Source organism: Podarcis filfolensis (assembly GCF_964270895.1).
Source record: "Podarcis filfolensis genome assembly, chromosome: 1".
In the NCBI taxonomy this organism is placed as follows: Eukaryota; Metazoa; Chordata; class Lepidosauria; order Squamata; family Lacertidae; genus Podarcis; species Podarcis filfolensis.
The window spans coordinates 49,685,974-49,709,142 of NC_139604.1; the positions used below are offsets into that span (position 1 = coordinate 49,685,974).

Here is a 23,169-nt window from a genome sequence, read left to right on the forward strand (position 1 = left end):
GGAGCCCTGAATATCAGCTTTGCAAATAATTATACCCTTCCCTCAGAAGAAACTAGGAGATGACATATCGCCCACACATGAAAGAAAGCTAATGGCAGTCATTTCCCCATTTTACTTGTAAATTTCTGTCCACAAAATGGTTAGTGCGAGAGTGGAAGAAAATGTGCTGTTTGCCAGGGTGGGGGTTGTTCCCCTTACTCTTTCCACGAGGCTCTGTGAGAACACTTGGGTAGCGGAAAGTTTGTGTTGTCATATGAAGCGTTGCCTTCCGTTGAAAAGAAGCGACGTTCTGGTTTTTTTAATCTTGAGGCTGATTGGCAGGACTGTATTTATTGCATAGCAATTGCAGCCGTCACAGATGAGCTGCTGCCTTATGTGAACATGGCACTCACCAGTGGGAGTGAGCTAAGTGAGTGGCGGCAAACTTGCCGTGTAGCAGGGCTCGCTTGGGCTGATGGTGGCAGCTGGGCTTTTGATGGGCATCCCCTTAGCCACAGTGATAATAAGCATTGGATTACTGTAATGAGCTCTACATGGGGCTGCGTTGGAAAAGTGCTCAGAAATTTCATGTGGCTGGTTGACTGGGGCTGGTTATAGGAAGGTTATAAAGAGAGAGTGTCCGTTGACAGAAAAAAAGGACCCCTTGCTCTGTGCAGAATGTTTAAATATTTTCATAACACTTTTACTTAAAAACAAATTATTTTCTTTTTAATTAGTTGCACTTTTGTTTGTTTGTTTTGCTCCTTGTTGAATAGGCTGCAATCCTGTACAGTCAATGGGACTTACTCTTACACTTATAAGCTTGCACTGTTAATTGCTAGTCTCCCAACTTGGGCGCTTTGCATATGGTCTTCTATCCACACACAGGCCTTATGTTCTTACCTTTCTGGGTCCCTTAGCTGTAAAATCTGTCTATCTTCCTTTCATTTACATCTTTGCACCATCTGGGTTTCACTGACTTTCATTTGCCCCGTATAGTCTGTTGCCTATCTTATGTGTTAACTTTTCACCCCCAGTCTCAGAAATTTTCACGGCTTTAGACTATAATAATTTAATCTTTGCTGAAATCTACCCACTTCCTTTTTGTTGTTGTTGTTGTTGTTCTAAGCATGTCTTCATGTTTCTCTTCTCTGCTTCCAGCTCTCAGCCTGTGCATGTTCAAAAATTCAGACATACACACAGCGTATTTTCAGATATTGTTGTTCTTTCTTTCTGTCTCTAATCAGAAAACTTCTCAGGTTGCATTATCATACCACACCCTGACTTTCATGAAATTAGAGTTTTGGGAGCTGACTAAGTAGAACACAGGCTTTGCTTGTATTCCTTACAACAGGAGTAAATAATCCAGGGCCCTCCATTGTTGGACTACAAATCCCATGATCCCTCACTATTGGCCATGCTAGCTGGGACTGATGGAAGTTGGAGTCCAGTGACATCTGGAGGACCCAGAGGTTCCTCATTCCTGTCTTACAGCCACTCTCTCCCCTTCAGATTGTTCACTGGGCTGGAGTTGAGTGCAAGTGAAGCTTATTCACCTGGCACTGATGGTCATCTGAAGACTTTGGCTGTGCATGCAGACCCCAACAGTTTCCCCAGTGTTGTCTTTCTAAATGTCGTGGGGGTTCATTCATTTTCAAAACAGTATTTCCCTGCAGGATTCTCCCCTCTCTCCCCCACCCCTCTCAGCAGGGATCCAGACTTGCCCTCTTGCTAAGCCCATGTTGGCAGCCAGCTTGTCTACACATGGGAATTAGTTTTTAACTTTAGGGATATGCACAGCTGCAGTAATATACCAAACTGCTATTTTCCCAGAGCTCTTGCTATTTTCTGTAGGTGCAAGTTCCCAGTCCTAGGCTAGAAGGGGAGATGTGTCTATATAGCGATGTTTTGAAACCACAGAGGCAGAGGATGGACTTTGCTGGGCAGCACAAATGCTTGTCTCTATCTTTCCTGGTATCCCTGTTACTCCTTGGTGTTTCCCACATTCCTCCACTTCCAAGCAAAATATCCCAAATTCATTGTGAAGGAATTGTTTTTATTTGGGATGGGGGGGTGGAATTTAAAATGCAGACCTTTGACATCTTCACATAGAAATCTGAGAAGACAGTATATAGGGAACTAGTGTGCAGCAAAGTAATGGGGAAAAAATCCTCATCTGTGATGTCCTCTGCTTACTGGCTGAGTAGTTCAATGCTTATAGTTAGTTCAGTGCTTTCACTAAGAAAGATGCTTGCTTGACTCTTCTTTGTAATTGTAATGCCTGTATTCTCCACTAGGCCAATGATTCAAGAGAAGATCAGAGTCTTAGGGGAAGCTGGCCTGTCTGAAGCCAAGTTCTCTGAGACAGCCGAGGCTAAAGATTACTTCTTCTACAAGGTAACTTTTAACATTAAACTAAGTTCCTGAAGGCGCTTAGTTTCTCTCCAAGGTGCATGGTCTTTCGTGCAATAAAGCTGGGGTAGGAAACATGAGTCCCTCCAGGTGGTGTTGGATTACAATTCCCATCATTCCCATTACCGATGCTGGCAGGTGCTGATAGGCGTTGTAGTCCAACAGCATCTGGAGGGCCACAGATTCCCCACCCCTGCTATAAAAGAATAAAAAAGCAATTATTCAGGCATGACTTATCACATTCTGATTCCTTCTGTGGACAGCAGCCATGCTTGAATCAAAGGCACCTATTGGATGGTGTCACTCACTGCAATGACTTTGATGGAGAAGCTCCATCCTTTGCTCTTCAGATATCCTCCTGCTATTTCAGTGTGTCCCATTTCTCTCTACCACTCAAATAGCAGGGAGAGGAAGGAAGGCTGATGGTCCAGTCTGCATCTTATTAACTTGGGGAACGCCTCCATCTCTCCTCTATTGACTGTTTTCTTAGTCTGTTCTCTGTTGACTAGCAGAGCTCTTTTGCCTGCTTGCCAGTGATGTCCCTCTTTAATTTCCTAGCAGGACCAAAATCAAGAGACCATCTTAAACCTTTTCCAGAGGACCTTCTCGGAGGATGCAGATGATATGGATGAAGCCCTGCTTGTGGAAATGGTTGATGCATGTGAAGGTTCTGGACCACAGACTCCATCAAGTGAAACGGAATCAAGTCTGTGCAAGAAACGGCGTGTTGATGAATATTTTTGCAGACAGTAAACTCAGAAAATGTTGCGCTTTTTTTGTTAACTAAGATTGTATTTAAAGGAGGGCAAAAAGAATAATCAGTGAAAATTGCTTTGATTGTTAAAATAAATATCTGTTTTTAAGATGGGTTACCCTGTTTGCTGATTTGAACAGCTTTAGCTGCCTTCTTTTTATTGCTTCTCTAGCTGGGAAATCAAGAATCTGTGGCTCTATCCCGACTCCAATAAAATCTGCAGTGATACAGATGAGTTTTACTACTTGAATCTTTGCTGCAGCTCTGCGTTTAATACCTCTCCACAGGATTTCTTGAGAGATGGAATACTCCTCCTCATGCAGCAAATAAATCCTGTTTGGCGAGTTTAGAGGCTTTCAACAATTCTATTCTCGTGGGACAGATTTAAATAATTAAGCAAGAAACTGCTAGAAAGAACTGTGGGATGCCTATTTTGAGGGCAGGCCTGTAAAATTCTATGAGAAAGGGAACACTTCTGGTTACATTTTCTAAAATAAATATTTGTTTGCACAGTGGTATTGAAAAAGAAGGCATGCTTTAATTGTTTGTTTTCCTTGAATCCGTAAGTTACAATAAACTAGAACCAGATATAAGACTTGTTAGAGGTTCAAGGTGAGAAGGTCCGTGGTTCGAATCCATGCAACAGGGTAAGCTCCTGTTGCTCTGTTCCAGCTTCTGCCAACCTAGCAATTCGAAAGCACACCAGTGCAAGTAGATAAATAGGTACTGCTGTGGAGGGAAGGTAAACAGGTTTTCTGTGTGCTTTGTCTTCCGTCAGTATTCCGTTGCGCCAGAAGTGGTTTAGTCATGCTGGCCACAACTCGGAAAGCTGTTTGTGGACAAATGCCAGCTCCCTCAGTCTGAAAGTGAGATGAATGCCGCAACCCCAGTCGCCTTTGATTGGACTTAACCATCCAGGGGTCCTTTACCTTTACCTAAGGGTGAGAAACCCATGGTCTTCCAGGAGTTGCTGGACTGCAGCTCCCATAATCCATGACCATTGGCCATGCTGGTTGGGGCTGATGAAAGGTGGAGTCCAACAACATCTGGAATCCAGCAACATCTGGAGGGCCACAGGTTTTCCACCCTTGTCATAGATGGTGGGTAATTCCTTGTGGGGGAAGAGACTTGGCAACCTTCAGATTCTATTCCAGGTAGGCAACAGGAAACCTGTAGAGCATACTTTGCTCTTCCACCTATCCTCTGTCATTTAGCATCTTTGCTTTTATTCAAGCCCAGCAAGCCTTTTCTTACAAGCACCAAAGCACAAGTCCAGGCCACATCTATATAGGGGATGGGATTTGCTCACTCTTGGGTAAGGATGGAGCTTCTGCACTGACCAATTTGAATAGCGAGCCTATGTTGATTCCAGCCTTCCTGCATAACTTGGTTTAGAAAACAGGAAGCTGCCTTATACAGAATCTGCTCGGCTTGGTGTATTGTCTACAACTGACTTGGCAGCGGCTAGGGTTTTGGCAGTTGCCTTTTCTTGCCCCACCTGGAGGTGGTGGGAATTGAACAGGAGACCTTTTTGCATGTAATTTATGTACCCTTCCACCAAGCTACCTTTGTTTACCATTCATTGAACTGAGTCAGCTGCAGAATCAGGTTGTCTACACAGGCAGAACTCAGTGAATCTATATTCAAGGATTTTCTTTGTTTCCTCCAGGCGATTTCACTTTGATTGAAAGAAACAAAATTATAAAACATTTTGAAATTAACCTTTATTGTATATGACTTTAATTCAAAACCTCCTTCTCCCATGGAAGTAGTCTCATTTGCAGCTAATTTTCCAAGGCCCTTCTCTCTGTCCTCATCCCACCATCTGATGTGCAGTGGTGTAGCTGTGGAGACAGGACCTTTTTGGTAATGGTGCTTGAATTGGGAAATTGCCTTCAAAGGGAGAGTTCCTTGGCCCTTTCATTTATGCTTTCGGGTTAAGATTTGGGATTATAGCAGCTAATTAATGGTGAAACTGGTATAAAAGTGGAATTGCACTCCATACAACGGGCTCTGGTTAGTATGAAGCTGCATTTTGTGCCAGCTGACATTTCTGGATGTTCTTTGGAGGCAGCTCAGTACATCAGCCCAGTCTGGCTGTAACAAATCTGTGTGTGCATCACAACTGCATTTTCCTGCCAAAGCTGCCCAAAGGCATTCCTTTATACTGATGCTAAACTGCCCTGTGGATCCTTTAAGGCAGTCGTCTTCTGGAGCTACTTTTAACCCAAGCCTGCATATGGGCACCCATTTCTTAAGTTTTTTTAACCACATACAGTGGTACCTCGGGTTACATATGCTTCAGGTTACAGACTCCGCTACCCATAAATATTACCTCAGGTTAAGAACTTTGCTTCAGGATGAGAACAGAAATTGTGCAGCGGCAGCGGGAGGCTCCATTAGCTAAAGTGGTGCTTCAGGTTAAGAACAGACCTCCAGAATAAATTAAGATCTTAACCCGAGGTATCACTTTATTTCTGTAGTAATGCTGTTGTTGTGACCCGCCTTGCATCAGACCATTACCTAGTGGTAAGTCCCAGGCCTGTACAGGGGCGAGGGCACCCTGGGTACACTTGCCCTGGAGCTTGGAGGGTTAAGCGGACTGGAGGCCCCCCACCAGGGACCAGCTGCTTTTTTGTTTTGAGTTTGTAACTTTATTCTAACAAGACTCACGCCCAGACCCTCAGACAAGCTTTGCATGGACCAGGTAGGTCCTGACCCACCAGTTCAGGACTGATGCTGCAATGCATGCACACGTATTAAAAATGAATATAGCACATTGCATTTTCATATTTAGCCATTGCCCGGTGTCCCAGCCTTTTGACTCTGACCTCCCCCAGTATACTGACTTGTTTTCTATTATGCTTGGGTCACAATGCAAGATTAGTATCCAAAGGGAGTTACTGTACGGTGCCTTAAGCACGATGCAGTTACTCTAAGTAAGTCGTTCACAGTTGTCGCGTCTACTAAGGCGGCTGCTACTCTTTATTCCAGGCAACAACTGAAAAGCTAGAGCGACGAGGAAGGCTTGACCATAGAGTCGCAGTACCTCCTGGCGCGCAGACAATCCTACTATCGCTTCCTCGGTCTCAACGGTTGCGTCACACTCCGAAGTTTTTCCCCTTCCTGGCCGGGCGGGATATTGCGCGTGCGCAGAGGGCACTTCCTTCTCTCTCCCTGCGGCCTGCAGCGGTAGCAAGATGGTGAGCAACCACTCTTTTCCTTTGGTACTCGGGTTTTATCCGCCGCCATCCTCTCCGTCGCTCGCCTCTCCCGCACGGGATTCGCCGGGGGTGGGAAACATGGGGGCAGGCTAATCCAGGCAGCCGAACATTGGGGGCAGTTTTGATCGGCGCCGGCGCTTGGGGAAGCCGGCTTGGAGGAAGGGGCGCTGGAGGCGAGGGAGAGGGATGGTGGTCGCGGCGGGCTGAGTTCTCTTGCTTGCGCTCTGCTGCGGGACCTCGCTTGACTAGGCGCGGCGGCCAGCTAGAGAGTGTTTTTCTTTCCCTCCTCCTCCAGTTTAAATTAAACGATGGAAAGTAGAGAGGGGTTGTCAGCTTCGTCTTAAGCAGGCATGCATAAACTCGGCCCTCCAGCTGTTTTGGGACTACAACTCCCATCATCCCTAGCTAACAGGGCCAGTGGTCAGGGATGATGGGAATTGTAGTCCCAAAACAGATGGCGGGCCAAGTTTGGGGGGTGCCTGGTCTTAAGCAGTTGCCGCGGGAGGTGGCTAAGGAATCCCGAAAGGTCCTTTTGAAAGCTATGCTCTGCATGGACCTGGTAGGTCCTGACCCACCAGCTTAGGACTGATGTTGCAATGCATGCACACACATTAAAAATGAATGTAGCACAGGGATCGGCAGCCCTCTGCTGCCTGGTTACCTGCAAGAAAAGCTTAGCCGGTTCTTAAATTAGGTCGGCCTTTGCTCATCATCCTTGGTTGCTGCTCCTTTCCTCCCTTTTATCCGCATTCTCGCTTTCCCCCCTTCCAAGATCAAAGGTGCTCAGATCTCCTGGACTGTTTCAGTGAGAGGAAATTGTATTGTTCCTAGGAATAATTAGAACAGGGTTTATCCTCTTAAGCGTGTGTTTGAAATGCTTTGGCAAAAAAAGTCTGCCAAGGATTTTTCACCACCTTGTGGGTCTCGCGAGCCTCTGATCCTAGATCCAGAATAAAAAGGCTAAAGGCCTTTCCATCAGAAACTTTGGAAGAGGAAAGGGTCTGTAATTTGCATTGGGTGGGTTGAGCAGATCTCTTACCAGTGCCCAGGTGATGGGAATCTGGCCCTCTGTTGGACCCTTAAAGGCCCCAGCCAGCATTGCCAGTGGTTAGGGGTGGTGGGAATGGTTGTCCAGCAACACCTGGAGGGCCCATGTGTCCCTGTTCGTGCTCTAGGGTAATTGATTGTGGGAGCTTGCCTGAACAGGGGGATAATGTTTTGTGTCATTTGTACTAAAAGGGCCGGTATGAAAGTTCTGTTTGTGGTGTCACACATAGCATGTTGTTTTAACTTTATCTGGGGAGGCCTCAGGCTGTAAAGCTGAAGGGGTGAGGGCTTTGCCTACTACTATCTGTCAGCAGTTGTTGTGAAAATCAAATAACAAAACCTCATCCTCATAGGTTCTTGAAAAAAAGAGCAGAATATAAATACGGTTGGCAAGGGAGCTGCCCTCTCATTCTATGACAAAAAAATATTTAAAAAGAAGCATTTACTTCGCAGAAAACACCCTCCCCATCCCCTGGTATTTTATTTTGCAATTTATTTTATTTTTGCGGTTACCTTTGCAAATAAGAGACTTGTAGAACATAGATGACTGCTGCAGTCCAATAGATACTGAACTGGCATAGTGACCAGGATACATAATCCTAAATGTGTGGGTTCCATCCCCATCACATTTAGGATTATATATCCTGGTCACTGCCAGTTCAGTATCTATTACAAGTTGTTAGTCATTACTACACTGGAAATAAATGGTTTTAACTTGGAATTTGTGTTTTTCTGAGTTTTCTGCCTTGAGTCAGGCTGTTAATTGTTGTAAGTGTGGGTATAGTTGCAAATAACTTTGCCAGAAATGAAAATTTAATGTGCTTCTTCCCCCCCCCCCCCATGGTAATAGGCCAAACGAACCAAGAAGGTTGGGATTGTGGGTAAATATGGTACCCGATATGGAGCTTCCCTGAGGAAAATGGTGAAGAAGATTGAAATTAGCCAGCATGCTAAATATACTTGCTCCTTCTGTGGCAAGGTAAGTGCACCCTCTGTTACTGCAGAGCTCCCAGTCCATAATTTCATTTTTTCCAAAACTCCACTTAATAGTCATATTTTGCCTTTTGTGCTAACTAAACTGCTCAGGCATAGTATTCTTTGTAATAATCAACTTAAAGAGGCTTGAAAGTAACCATCATTTACAATCAAATTCATGAGAGTATAGAGTAGGTATGAGGAACCTGTGGCCCTCCAGGTGTTGTAGATTCAACAGTATTCAGTCCCAGCTGGCATGACCAATGGTTAGAGATGGTGGGAATTATAGTCCAACAGCACTAGAGTGCCACAAATGCTGTAGATCACTGGTTAGTTAAATACTGTGGACCCATTGTTTTTTAATAATTAAGCCATGAGCCCCCTACTTTTGAAAATTCATAGAATTGTAGAGTTGAAAGAGACTCTATACAATAATACCTCCGTGAGCGTCTGCCTTGTCTAGCGTACATTCCGGCGAACGCCTGCGGCAAACCCGGAAGTACCGGAATGGGTTACTTCCGGGTTTGCCACTTGCGCATGCGCAGAAGCGCTAAATCATGCTTTGCGCAGACGCGGTGCTTTGCCCTGTGTCCTTTTCGGCTAGGAACGGATCCCGGTCGCAAAACAAGGTACGACTGTAGTAGTTTTTGTTATGTGAATGGTGCCAGGCACTGATTCAGCACATCCATGGCCTCAGCTGCTGACGATGAAGAGAAGTAGAGCTGCATCATAACAACAGCAGGCTGCAAAACTCTTGAGTGACCACACCACCATTTCAAGTAGAGGTTAAATGGGGGATGGATAGGACTGACCCCCTGTGGAAGCACGTAATAGAGAATCCATGGGGCTAAACCAGGGGTCGGCAAGGTTTACCTCACCTGGGCCAGTTCACTCCAGGGAGATCCCTCCGTGGGCCAGATTGTGCGTCTGCAGGTGCGATTTCTGGTGTCTTCATAGATGTGATTTCCGGCATCTGCACATGCGCAGACGCAATTTCCAGGGCAGCGGAAGCGAGTTGTGGTGCTGTGCCGGTTTAGCACAGCGCGCGGGGACTTGCCAAGTGGGCGGCTTGGTTCAGGGGCGGCTCGTGGGCCGGCTAAATGACCCCCGTGGGTCTCTTGTGGCCCATGGGCCTTAGGTTGCCTACCTCTGGGCTAAACGGTTCTCCCAATATGTGCTTGCTGTTTCAGAACATGTGGCGTTTCTGGTGTGTGGTCCTGAGCTTACATTTGCTCAGACCTGATTCTATGCAAATTCATGTGTGTAGGGTTAAAAACATGCATTACAAACAAACCATGTTCTGTGTTGTGTGTTTAAAGTGTTGAGTAGATGCTGAGATGCATTTTGATGGAAGTGATCTGGTATGGTAGATGCTCCCGTGGAAGTAAGTAGCTTTTGTGTTTTTCTTACAGACCAAAATGAAGAGGAAAGCTGTGGGTATCTGGCACTGTGGCTCTTGTATGAAAACAGTAGCTGGTGGCGCCTGGACATACAAGTAAGGGAAATTATATTGGTTGAGGGGTATGCGCGCCTGGGGGGAATGTTCCATTTTCATCTGTGGTGGGTGCTGTGTGGCGTTTGATATGCTATTGGAAAGCATATTAAGAAGAGCCCTGCTGAATCAGACCAAGGGCCCATCTAGTCCAGGATTCTGCTTTTGCAGTGGTGTGGTTAACCTGAACCCTATGATACACTCAAACAGGACGTGTAGAAGTGCGTTCCTGCTCTTGACTCCCAGCAGCTGGTATTTAGAGGCATGAGATAGTACATAGCTGCAGTGACTAGGTAGACTTCTCTTAATTCATTTGTCTAAACCCCTTGAAAAACGGTTCATGGTTGTATATCAAACATTTTCTCTTCAACTTCACAGTGATCAATGTTTGGGAGTGAAAGGGAAGGTAGAAGTTATTTAAATAGAGCAGGGATGTCCAGCTTACAAGAGACTGTGATCTACTCCCACAAAAAGCTGGTAGTGATCTATCCATTGGATTGACAAAAGTTGTTGGCTTTTTTTAGGAAGTCGTTGAGGTTTTTTTGGGGGGGGTCAACCGCGATTTACCACGGACCCCTGCCATTGACCTGTTGGGCATCCCTGAAGTAGAGTATTCTAACCACATCTTCTCTAAAACCCTAACTACATGTGGCATTAACAATGTGATTATCAAACATGTACAATGGAACCTCTACCTGCGACCATAATCCGTTCCGGAGGTAGAAATGGGTCGCTGGGAGAGGCGCCATTGTGCGCAGGCATGGGCTGCAATCGCCGCTTCTGCGCATGTGTGAACGGTGGCAAACCCGCCGGTTACTTCTGGGTTTGCCGCGGACGTTGGGCGAAACGGATGCAAGCGGAGGCGGACGTAAGAGGTTTGACACTATGTGTTTAAAAAATAACACTAGATGCAAGGGGAGGGAGCAGTCCTCATGGTTGCTACTTCTCAGTAGTGGCACCTGCCCTCTGGAACACCCTCCCATCCGATGTCAAGGAAATAAACAACTACAAGTATCTGACTTTTAGAAGACATCTGAAGGCAGCCCTGTTTAGGGAAGTTTTTTGTGTCTGATGTTTTATTGTATTTTTAATATTTTGTTGGAAGTCACTCAGTGGCTGGGGAAATCCAGCCAGATGGGCAGAGTATAAATAATAAATTATTATTATTATCTAAAGTAAAGAAGAAGAACCCCAACATTTTGTATGCACTATTAAACATTTCATTTAGCTGACTCTTGTTAGTTCTAAAAAAATGTTTAAAAGCTTATTACAGAAACTGCTAATTGTTTGTCTCATTTGAAATAATAGTGATACTTTTTGTTTCTTCCAGCACCACTTCAGCGGTGACAGTGAAATCTGCCATCAGAAGACTGAAGGAGTTAAAAGACCAGTAGAAGCATATTTTTGTTCCACTGTTGCTCTTCCTCTACAGTTCATGTCCTTATTGTCAATTAAAGGTGGTTGTGAACATTGAACCCTGTTGGGTGTTTTGTGCAAGAACAGTCCTATAGGCAGTCTACCTTTTTGATCTTGCTTTTTCCCTTTCTGCACAAAATATCAGTTGGTTTATGTAAGAGTAGCAATAATGTGCTATACATGTGGATTCCAAATCAGTTCAAGTTAAAATAGAATGTAGACATATTTGCCAAGCAGTAACATCTCAATAAAAGTATAATGGAACAAATTAAAGCATGCAAAATGAAGTGCTTGCAAGTCATGCTGATTTTGGTAGGAGAGTTAAGCACATAATCACTCACATTGAAATTGATCCCACTTAGCTGATATTTTTGCCAGCATGTGATCTCTATCTGTCTGTAAATCTTTAACCAAAAGTTACTCTTCCAAATCTAAATGGAGCTCAGGTACAGAACAGAAAATGCTATTAAGGCCTCATGAATACTTGTAGAATTCTATTTTCGGAAAATGGAGCGATCCTAATTGGAAGGACAGGGAGCAGCAGATTCCCTCCTGACTGGGGCAGTGAATGTGTGGATGGTTTTGTTCCACCAGCTGCAGGCTGCTATGGCATCAGGGCAAAAATCAGCTGTCTCCGCTACCTTTTCATCAGTGGATCTAGCACCAGCATTGCTCTGTTCCATGTGCCACCCAAAATAGCTTTGCCAGAGGTAATGTGTCCTCACTGCACCTGGTGGGGACAGCAGGGCCCTCCACACTGGTAGAGGGGCACTTTTGCCAAATCCTGATCCCTAGCAGGCGTGCAAAAATTGGGACTGAGGATTACTCTGCCCTGCATTTTCCACATTTTTCTAATGGGATGCCAGTATTTTGCCAGTGCAGTGAGTGAGACACTTTCCACACAGATAACTGGCTGAGTTCAAAGCATTTGGGAATCATATTCTTGTAGAGTTGAACGGACCCAAGGGTCGTCTAGTCCAACCCCATGCAATGCAGAAACGTTGCAATATTTAAACTTTAACTTGGAACATAACAAAAACTCATAAAATCAGCACCATATACATCCAACAATTGTTTTTGTCTGAAATAATTTTTTAAAAAATTTGATGTCTATTCAAATCATTTTTTTAAAAAAATCTGATGTGTTCTTTTCTCTTGAATCTCAAGATACTGAGCACAATGTTGTTTAGAAGGTAGTTTTATCAGTTAGCCATTTCCTTTCTTTTAGAAGTAAGTAAGATGGAAAGCCTCACTGCAGTAGCGGATATTTTCCAGCAAAGGAACTTTATAGTTGTTGTGGATCTCATGGAGGCTTATAGTCTTTTTTTTTTTTTACCAAAGCTGCAGATAATTCAAGTGGGCTCTGCTCGGAGAGTTCCTGCAATAGCAGATTGCCTCACCTGCAGGCATTAACCTATATTTGCCTTACCACCGCAACTCTTTCAAGAGGGACTGGAGAGAAGGCAGTACTTGTGGGTTTCCCTGCAAAGTGGTAAGATGTGTCAGTTCCCATGTCCATTGTACAGGGAAAAGTAAAGTCTTCCACTGATTGCAAATTGGTGAATCTTACTCGGTTAATGCAGAGTTAAGAGTGGCAGAACCTCTGGACCAGATTTCACTCTTAATTGGTTGTAAAATCAACAATAGTGTTTTTAGACACACATTGTGAGCAGATCTGGGCAAACATCTGTCTTCAGCCATCTTAAAGGTGAGCAGGGTTTTTTCTCCCGGTTCTGTTTGAAAGGATGCACACATCTCTGGCCAAGGGGAATGTGTACATATTTCTATGCATAGAGTTACTGGGTATGTGCAGAGATGGAAGTACTGTTTCTTACTCTCCTAGCCGTATAGGGTCTGGTTTGCCAACCTGATCGTTACAGTTCAGGAGTGTCCATGGGCCTTTCCAATACAGTCATACCTCAGGTTGCGTGTTTTCGTCTTGCGTCCTGCAGCAACCCAGAAGTACCGGAACGGGTTACTTCCGGGTTTCACCGCTTGCGCATGTGCAGAAGCACTAAATCGTGCTTCGTGCATGCACAGAAGTACTAAATCGTGCCGTGCGCAGACGCAGCACTTCTGGATGTGAACACTTTGAATTGCGGACATGCCTCTGGGATGGATTACGTCCGCAACTCGAGGTTCCACTGTGCACAGCTCTCACACAGGGCCATGGTCTTGTAATTGTGGCTTCACGTCTGGCAGAGGAGCATTGTTTTGTTATGGGAGGATAGAGATTGCCGTCTTGGCCTCTTGTAGATCTTGCACGTGCATATATGAGTGAACCCGGAAGGTGATGTGGTGCAAGAGGAAGGTGAAAATTTCTTACATGCACATGTTAAGGGTAGATCGAAGCCTGAAACCTAGTTCCTTAAAAGAGGCAAGTGGCCATTCTCCCATTCAGTCATGGAACAAAAGGGTCCGAGCCCTCATATTGAAATTAACATGAGCCATTCTGTTGATACCTCCCACAGTGCATAAATGTTTTCAACTGGGACCAGCACAGATGGAAGGGATGTACGAATTCCTATGCCCCATAAATAACCCAGAGATTCTTTTTAAATAAAAGCACACATTCTACTCATGTAAAAACACCAGACAGGTCCCACAAATAACCCAGAGATGCATTTTAAATAAAAGGACACATTCTACTCATGTAAAAACACGCTGATTCCCAGACCATCCACAGGTCGGATTGAGAAGGCGATTGGGCCGCATCCAGCCCATGGGCCTTAGGTTGCCTACCCGTTATAGCCTGAAGGATCAGGGCTGGGAACTGCTTTTCTTTGTGGCTATTACTGCAGTTTGAAGGATTTCTGAGTCCTCGACAGGGCTACTGTAGCCTCCTTAGCAGATGTTTTCACATACTTCAACACCCTCAACACCAAGCCTTCAAGGTAGTGATATGAATATTTTTTGCATTGAAGATAAGATTGAGGCAGTGATTTAAAAACTATGGTTTTCAGCAAGCCAGGTAGAAGGTAGTAGCCTCACTAACATCCCAACACGAGACATTTCTGGAGGCCACTGCCGAAGAATTGATACCAGAAGGAAAACATTACATTACTAGGCACCTGCATGATTTAGGACTAGCTTCAGAGATGACTTCCCTGCACCAAATCCTGAAAACTCATGGATAAGGAATCCTTTTGAATGTGGTGATATAAAACTAACAGCTCTCATCTACAGAAAAGCAAGATGCACTTGTGGTGGTTCATTGAAATCATTCAAAGAATGTAGACTGGACCAATTCTGGGTGAAAGTTTTTGCTGATTATAAGAAGTTAGCTGAACATCTAGCTTTGAAACATCTAGTTCCCTTTTGTTCCACATATCTTTGTGAACCAACATTTTCAACATTTTGTTATATGAAGAACAACATAGAAACTGGCCTGATGTTGAACCAGATTTGAGAATAAAAGTAGGAAATATTGAACCGGATGTGGAAGAGATTGTTCAACACAAAAAGAAGCATGATTTCTCCCATCACATTTAGGTTTAGTGTGTTTTGAACATTTTGTTGGGAGCTGTCCAGAGTGGCTGGGGCAACCCAGACAGATGTGTGGCTGGTAAGTAAGTAAGTAAGTATCATCATCATCATCATTTTGTAGCTGCTAGGCATATCCTAATTTGTTCACTTGTACTATTCATTAATAACATTAAATATGTCTGTCTCCCAACTGAATTACTGTGATTTTTGCACAGTAATATGAATTTTATGGTCTGTTTTTTTTTTTAGTATACCTAAAACCCATTGCTTATTATGGGCTACCCCACATTTTCTTCAAAAAATAGGTTTGCACAGGCAACTACTATAGAGTTATCAGAATTTCCAAGACTAGGGGGTCTGTGGTTTGGCTTTTGAAAAAATAGAGGGTCCTCAGTAATTAGCTAATTGGGAACTACTGCTGTACACTACAGGGTGAGATGGGGTTATCATTGAGGAGATTTGTCCTAGATTGGAGCCAACTTTGTTATTTCTTCTGATCTCTTCCATTACATGGTTATTTTTCTGTTTATCGTGCTGCAAGGTGGTAGGTTTTTGTTTTTGTTTCATTAGCTATAGTACACTTTGGAACGGAAAAGAGAATCTGACTGATCCTGCCCAGAGGAGCAACACATCCAGGACTCCCCTCCATACCCTGCAGAAAAGAAACTCTATGGTTAAATCCAACATTCTATTCAACCACAAGAAAATATTTGCATAATACGGTGAGGGCATTTTGGCACAAGTAACATGTAGTCCTGCTCTGTCACTGACCGCAGAATAATGGTATATCAATAAGAAGTTTGTAAGAACTAAATTAAAAGCATGCATGGGGAATGTTGCATTTATATGGGAAATAACAAACACATCTCTTCTCTGCTGGGTTGCTGTGATACTTGAGCTTCAGTTTTACAAATGGCCTCATGTGGGAGCTGCAGTTCCACTAGTTCCATTTCCCTCCTGGCCTCTGTTATATTTGATCTTGCCTTTTCATTTTATAAATGAGCTGAGACAACTTTATTCAAGAGCATGCAACTCCTTCTGTACTTACCTAGTTGTCCTTAGCCCCCAGCTTCTTGGAAAGATGCTGAAAGAGGTTGAAGACATATTTGGCCTGGGTTTTTTTTTAGTGTGTACATGGCTTCCCCAGACAAAAGAGGCTATTTCTATTTTGGCAGTGGAATTTTAGCTTGAAGTTCTATCAATCCCCTTCATGTTATTTACCTTGCCAAATTTTTGTGATGCACTTTCAAATGTATGTGTCAAGATGTGTCTGGTCTTTTCTGGACAGATGCTGCTAAATTTGTAGAGCTATCCACTGTTTTTCAAGGGAGATTTACCTTACCAAGACTGTCCCTGACAGTCCTACCAATTAGAAACGTGTTTGCACCTGGGAGCAAAGTGACACACTCCTGTTGTGTGGATGGTAACTCATACAGATCACACAAAAAGCTGGTCATGAACAACAACACCCCTTACTGAGCAGACAAATAGGATCAACAGCTGAAGATGTGTACAGTCATACCTCGGGTTAAAGTTGCTTCAGGTTGAGCATTTTCGGATTGCGCTCCATGGCAACCTGGAAGTAATGGAATGTGTTACTTCCGGGTTTCGCCGCTTGCACATGTGCAGACGCCCAAAATGACGTCACGCACATGCGCGGAAGGGGCAAATTGTGACCCGCGCAGACACGGGTTGCGCTTGCTTCAGGATGCGAACGGGGCTCCGGAATGGATCCCGTTCGCACCCAGAGGTACCACTGTAGTGATGCCTAATGAGAGCAGTGTTTGTAATTTACAGGGGTACCTTGGTTCTCAAACGCCTTGATACTCAAACAACTTGGAACCCAAATATTGCAAACCCTGAAGTGTTCCGGTTTGTGAATTTTTTTGGGAAGCCGAACATGCTCTGTTTGGAGTGTCACACTTCCGTTTTGAGTGTTACGCTGAGGTCTGTCTGTTTTTGCTATTTATTTTGCATTTTTTGTATTTGCGGCTCTTTCTGTTTCGTTTTTGTGACTGTGTGGAGCCCAGTTCAGCTACTGATTGATTGATTCTGTGACTGCAGTACATTGGTATTGCTTTCATTTTATGGATCAATGGTCTCATTAGATAGTAAAATAAATGTAAAATTGCTGTTTTAGGGGTTGTTTTAAAAAGTCTGGAACGGATTAATCCATTTTGCATTACTTTCTATGGGAAAGCGCACCTTGGTTTTGGAACGGACTTCCGGAATGGATTAAGTTTGAGAACCAAGGTACCACTGTATCATTAAGCTGGCTTACCTGGTGAATGCTGATGATCTCGCCCTGGGCCGCACACAATACAATAAACTGCAGGACAACACATTTTTTGTTTGGCATCCCATTTAATTTATTCCAACTTTCTCACAATTTAGCAATCAAAACAAAATAGAAAAAAAGCATTGTGATTTCTAAACAGGAGTACAAATTTCAGTTGTGAGCTGATGCTTGTGATGTTCAAATTCCTCTTCAATGTGTATCAACCACAAAGAGCACCACATGCCCCCTTACAATTACTAGGTGTACGGAATCTGGATGCCTCTCAGAGGGGGAAAACCCAACAAAAACAGAAACATACATTTATGCCCCCAGAACTTGGGAGGTGCTTTGATGTCCTCACTGATGCTGAATGCACCACAGTTCTAGGTTTGTACTTAAAAAGAACCTAAAGGTAGCTAAAGGTAAGTTTGAGAGGCAGCTGATGTTCCCCATCAAGGCACTAATACTAATGTTTGTGGGTGCTAAATAGATTGAAAATGGGAAGCAGTAATGAGATTCTTTTTTTCCCTTCTTGCTGTGTGGGGAATCCCAAAAACAATACCACTTTCTGTTTTATGAGCCTATGGGTTGGGGAAATGTCAGGCAAAATTGCCTGGTACTTAAAAAGGTAATCTCATCACCACATTAAGACTCTTCATTTCATCCATCCATCATTACAGCAGGCTAGAATGTGCCATATTTTTTATCCAAATGGTCTAATGGGATGGTCATTGAACAATGTCCACTCCTAAAAAGTCTCCAGTGTACTTGAGATCCATTTCCATCATAACCACTTGCATTGTTGCCCTTGTTCTGTACTTCCTCACAGAGCAGGCACCCTCATTCCACAAACACTTACCTAGCATTTTGCAACACCTTTGTTTTCTCTATCCTGCATAACCCAGCAAACTACTCAATGACTGCTCGCACTGTTTCGCATTAAACATTTAAATTTCACCTCATTTCTTCCATCTAATCTCTGCCGCGGGGGGTGGGAAAACCCAACTAAGAAAGTCAATCTCTATGAGTCATTTATTTTAGGGTGGTGTGTGGTGGCGTTTTCACACTGTTCATTTACCACCTCATTTTCACAATGGAGGTGAGAGGGAATAATAAGAGTAGTTGAAATCACCTCCAATTACTAACCGCTGCATAATGGTTCAAGACACTTCTCTTCCAAGATGGCGGGTAGGACAAGGAAATTGCTCCACTTGTGAAAACGTGGTGGTAAAGTAAAGCACCTGCTGCACACTCATTACGTTTGCAGAAAAGGGGTGGAAACTATATTGCTTGGGTTTCCCCCCTCAAAATACTGTATTTCAAAAAACAAAAGCACCCAACCTCCAATGATTATACTAAGTACATGAACCTAGCAGTTGTCCTGTAAATATAAATTGGTATATATAATAAAAGAAAATCTAATTGTTCATGCAGTTGCTAAATCAGTTTTCAGCATTTGCATGATCCACACAAAAGCCAAATCAAGAGTGTCTGAAATAATATCAGAGAAGCACAATCTATTCTTGGGAACGGCATATTCAACACCACATCACCCCAGTTCCCAGATATTAATTATTATTCTGTACATGTGTATATATGCATGTGTGTCCATCATCTTCTCAGTCTGCATTTCGGGGGATTACCGCACACCGTATAAAGTGTTGTTTACATATTGCATTGCTCACCTGGGTCCCACGCAAAAGGAAGGAGGGACATTGGCAGCAGCTTAAAATGTGGGTTTTAAATGGGTTTTTGCTTCTTAGGGGGGGGAATAACAACAACTGAATTCTAAGCTTCTTCCCCCAATCCCTGACCCCTCTCTTCCCTGCTTTTGAGTTTAACTCTGATCTGAAAGAGTTGACTGCCTAGCATTGATATTTTCTGTGTATTAGTGTTTCTTAGGATGCATCAAGACTGAATGCAATACAAGGTCCTACCGAATAGAAAGTTGCCCAGAAGTGCAAAATTCTTAAAGAATAAGGCTCCCAGGGCAGGGAAAGAGAAGGGGTTGAACTTCTATGTCAAGTGCAATGCCTTGTGGAAGAAATTAGTGTCAGGAAGTAGCTCCCTCCCATTCTATATGCTTTCTGTGTAGCAATTCCAACTGAGTATGTGCTGGACAAGGATTCTCTTTACCCGCTCAATATATGCTACAACCCACACAATAACAGGGGAACAGGTTGTCAGGGCTGTGTGTAGCAGGCAACATGCAGTATTTACAATCTTTGGTCTTTGGTGTGTGTGTATGGCGGGTGGGGGCTGGGGCAATTATTCTCCCATCCAGCATGATCACCCGGGTTCTTTGGAGAGGCCTGGGTAAGCAATTCAACAGCCAAGAGGGAAGGTCAGCTGCCTTGTTTCTCCTGCTTGTTTGCTGCAAGGCTACAAGTGGTCTAATAATCATGAAACCTCTTAGGCAAAATATTTTTTTAAAGGTTTAGAAACCAGTCCCCGTCCCCACCCCTGCCACCAAGCCCCTTTGCAATTCTTCCCCAAGGATTTAAAGGCAAGCAACTGGGAGGCACACGAAGCCCACAAAATGTCGGGACCTTCTGGAATACAAGAAAAGAGAGAGAGAGATAAAAATAAGATGCATTGAAACCCATGTAAAATCCAGCGCTGAGGCGAGAGGCCAAGCTGCCTGCCTGCCAGCGAGCGAGAAAGAGAGAGAACACGTCCATCTATTGCACATGCAAAGCATGCGCTCCCCGGTCCTCTTGCTCATGCACAGGGTAGAAGAGGTGGCACTCAGGATCTCCACGGACAGTGGGCGACCCCTGGATGATTTTCCCAGTGTTAGGGTTAACGCACCAGCATTCTCCTCGCTGGCCATTCACCGACATCTTGCACTAAAGGTGGAGAAGGGGTGGGGAAGAGAGAGAAGAAGAGAACACCATTGGCTTAGGGCAGACTAAGCCTGTTATGCAGACATTATAGCTGCCAGGTAGTGGCAAGTGTTTTAGAGCAGCCTGCTATCTAAACAAAAAGCGAAATGCCCTGCATCACACAGTGCTTTCTTCCTTCACAGACAGGGAAGGGAAGAAGCAGTTTACACCATTCACCTTTAAGAGCAGCACCAGTGGGCTGGAGGTGCTGCAAGAATGCAAGGGAAATCACTGCCTGCCACTGTTGTGCAGTGAGAGCATTGAAATTTCACTGTAACACCCCATCAATACATCCCATCAAAATATACAACCACCTCCTGTGGTTTTTTAAAGGGACCAACATCATATTTAGGGAAAGTCTGAGAAGATGCAAATGTTCTGGTAGGGGCTTTCTCATATCTGGTGCAAATGGTATATAGGAACAGGTGTGCAAGAGATACGCTTCTTCTGCACCCACCCACACATTACTTCTACAGTGGATTTAACTTGTGGCTAGGATTCATAAGCGTCAGGGATCCTGGAGTGTTCACAGATTTCACCATAAGCAGAGCTGTAGCTAGGTGATCTTGCGCCCCTGGCAGAACCATCCAGATTGTACCCTCTAGCTATGGACAAATTAGCTTTTCTTTCTGCCTCTCCTCCAACCCCCTCCCCCATTCAATTCACCCTCTATTTAAAACCATTTCTTATGAGGCAATAATCAATATTTATATTTATGGACATATTTCTAAGCCGATTTTGCGCCCCCCCAATCATCTGCACCCCTGGCAGGTGCCCACCTTGCCACCCCCTAGCTACAGCCCTGACCACATGTAAGGTTTAAATTAGCTTTCCTAAAAAGCAGCAGTGATACCAGTTTCCTGGTGGGAAACGGGAGAGGAACATGTGTGGCAAAGGAAAGAGGGAGGGGAAGCTTCATGGAAAGGAGTGGGAAAGAGTGGTCTGAAAAGGAAAAACTCTGCTAACAGTATATTTTAGCAAAGATCACTCTTTTCACATGCTACCATGCATCAACTGCAAAAATGTGACAACAGTGGGGAGTTATGTCATTAGTACTTGACATTTCAAAAGAGAAATTCAGCAGTAAAGTGTTTAGCAGTGGAGTTAATGCATACATAACAAGGTTGAGGCCACAGAAAGATCTCAGCGTACGGAATGCAAAAAACGATGAGCAATTCTTATACTCATTGGCTAGGACAACTTGCAGGCCTCTGACATTTCGATTTAATGCATAAGGAAACTGAGACTCAGAGACTGGGACTTGTCCTGAAGATCCTTAGCAGATTCATTGCTAAGAAGGATTTGACTATCCTAGCTCTTGAACCAGTAAGCATAGCACTAATAGAAAGCAAATGAACAAGGCATCTATAAATACATGTGTCTGTAATACCAGTGTGAGCAATCAAACTTCAGGCAATACTGTTTTTCTTTTTCTCTTTGCGGCAGGGATGAACATGACGGGCAAGGGCTGTACAGGTCCAAACTATGTATGTACCTGCCTGCTTCCTGAGTCGATGGAAAATGTTGGTGCAAGACAAGGCAGTGTGAAGAGCAAGCTTCACTCAGCACAGCTAAATCCCTTTAGGGAACTAATTCATTTATGGGGGATTAGCCACAGCTGTGGGGTGTGGGCCTTGCAAGGTAATTAGAACCTTGGGGGAATCAAGGTTGCCGCTTTCATCTCCCCCAAATGGGGAAAGTGGCATCAAAACAACCACACCCTACATTTAGGTCCACACCCAGCTTGTCCAGCAGGACTAATAAATTAAAAAAAAAAATTATGCTTGCTAGCCTTAGAAAGGGAAAAAGCAGAGAGATACTGTCAGGGCTACCCTAGGTCCCAGCTCACAAAGGACCAACGCTGCTTCGTTGTTAAGTATAAAAGCCTTTATTGAAGTTCAGTTTCACTTCCAGAGCCGCAGCGCGCAGCCCCACGTCTAAAGTGTCAGACCACTGATGCTCCGTCTGAGTCTCCTCCCCCTTGACACCAATTTAAGAGTCTAGCCTTGCTCCACCTTCTCCGCTGCTCCTTCCTCCTCTGGGTCCGCCTGCCCGCCGGGGTTCCGCCCTTTCTAGCCTCTTCTCCCGCTGATTCCCCTGAGCCTTCTCCCTCCCTCCGGCGGGCTTTAGGAGCTGGTTCCCCATCCGGGTCTCCTGCTGTTCCGCGCGCCTGCACATTTGAACTTGGCGCGCGCGCCCAGCCAGCAACTTTCCTCCTGACCGTTCCACTGCTGCTGTCACTGCTTCCCCCATCGGGGGGGCTAGCTGCAACTGACCTCCCCTCCGTTGGAGGCGTGGTCAGCCCTGACTCCCTCTCTGGAGGAGACACTGCTCCTGACACATGTGACTCCTCCCCCCCACTACGCTCTGGTGGGGAAACTGGTCCTGATCCTCCACTGCTGCTTTGGGGTTCCCCTCTGGCTCCTTGTTTCTGGTGCGTCCCCCCTGGGACCCCCCTTGCCCTGACCATCGGCGCCCCCTTCTGGGAATCTTCTGATTCGCTGGAGAAGCTCATGGAATCTCTCGGGCCACTGTCATACTCCCCTACGCTGCCCTCGGATTCTTCCCCTTCGCTCTCCCAATCCTCTCTCCCCAGTGCTCCTGCTCCTGATTCCCTGACATCCATCCCCCCCTCGAAGCCCCCCCTTCCCCCCTCCCCCTCTTCGGGTGTGGGTTCCGGGTGCTCCAGTCCAGTGGGTGTGAGTGCGGAATACCATTCTTCCCCCCTGGTGTGTAGCCGGTCCACTGGATCCGGCCCAACCGCAACGGGCTCGTCGACGTCGATTTCCTCTGCTTCCATCTCTCTGCTGATGTGCTCGAATCCAGGATCCTCCCCCAACACGTCCATGTCCTCCCCTCCCCCGGGTACCTCTGGTGAGACAGCTTGCAAAGGTCCCCGCAGCAGCTCCCTGCGCCACCCCACCTCCGGTTGAGTGTCCCACCAATAGGAGCGGTCTGTGGCAAACCCCGAGAGAGACCCCTCCGAGGAGCTAGTGTCTGGCGTCGTCTCTTCAGCTGATGAAAAACCCTGGAACGTACTGGCTGACAGTGTGGGCGTGAAGAGCCAGTCGTCGAAATACTCTGCCGGCATAGGTCTGTGTGGGAAGAGTGCATGGAACTCGTCTTTAAGATAGTGCTCCTCCACGGCATAGCACGGTACCCACCTGTTGGCACTGGCTGGGGTACCTTCCCTGGCGAGGAGGTATTCCACCCCCTCTTCC

The 23,169-nt window shown here is 45.1% G+C and overlaps 3 protein-coding genes and 1 long non-coding RNA gene across 13 annotated transcripts in view; 2 read left to right on the forward strand and 2 right to left on the reverse strand.

Moving 5' to 3' along the window:
- The window catches only part of SMARCAL1 (SNF2 related chromatin remodeling annealing helicase 1), a 44,476-nt gene extending 41,076 nt beyond the window's left edge, over positions 1-3,400 (forward strand). For 6 of the 9 annotated variants that reach the window (XM_083584756.1, XM_083584755.1, XM_083584754.1 and 3 more), the window contains 2 exons: positions 2,277-2,376; positions 2,950-3,400. In XM_083584756.1, the coding sequence (XP_083440882.1) occupies positions 2,277-2,376; positions 2,950-3,144 (295 nt within the window). In that variant the 3' untranslated portion in view covers positions 3,145-3,400. The remainder of the gene's footprint in view (positions 1-2,276; positions 2,377-2,949) is intronic. The other 3 variants (XM_083584762.1, XM_083584761.1, XM_083584760.1) reach the window with 1 other exon arrangement.
- LOC310749485 overlaps positions 1-23,169 on the reverse strand; it is a 465,633-nt gene that overhangs the window by 279,412 nt on the left and 163,052 nt on the right. The gene's annotated exons all lie outside the window — the stretch shown is intronic.
- On the forward strand, positions 6,241-11,358 carry RPL37A (ribosomal protein L37a). The gene is made up of 4 exons (XM_083586163.1): positions 6,241-6,348; positions 8,267-8,395; positions 9,804-9,886; positions 11,214-11,358. Exons 1-4 carry the CDS (start codon positions 6,346-6,348, stop codon positions 11,275-11,277), a joined length of 279 nt encoding a protein of 92 aa, XP_083442289.1. The 5' UTR covers positions 6,241-6,345; the 3' UTR covers positions 11,278-11,358.
- The window catches only part of IGFBP2 (insulin like growth factor binding protein 2), a 71,810-nt gene continuing 65,770 nt past the window's right edge, over positions 17,130-23,169 (reverse strand). For both annotated transcript variants that reach the window (XM_083585849.1, XM_083585848.1), the window contains exon 4: positions 17,130-19,912. In XM_083585849.1, the coding sequence (XP_083441975.1) occupies positions 19,745-19,912 (168 nt within the window). In that variant the 3' untranslated portion in view covers positions 17,130-19,744. The remainder of the gene's footprint in view (positions 19,913-23,169) is intronic.

Bases quoted from the DNA above. Each gene is read 5' to 3' on its own strand.
- RPL37A (XM_083586163.1), top strand. The intron at 8,396-9,803 runs GTAAGTGCACCC...TTTTTCTTACAG, and splicing joins CTTGCTCCTTCTGTGGCAAG to ACCAAAATGAAGAGGAAAGC. The intron at 9,887-11,213 runs GTAAGGGAAATT...TGTTTCTTCCAG, and splicing joins GGTGGCGCCTGGACATACAA to CACCACTTCAGCGGTGACAG.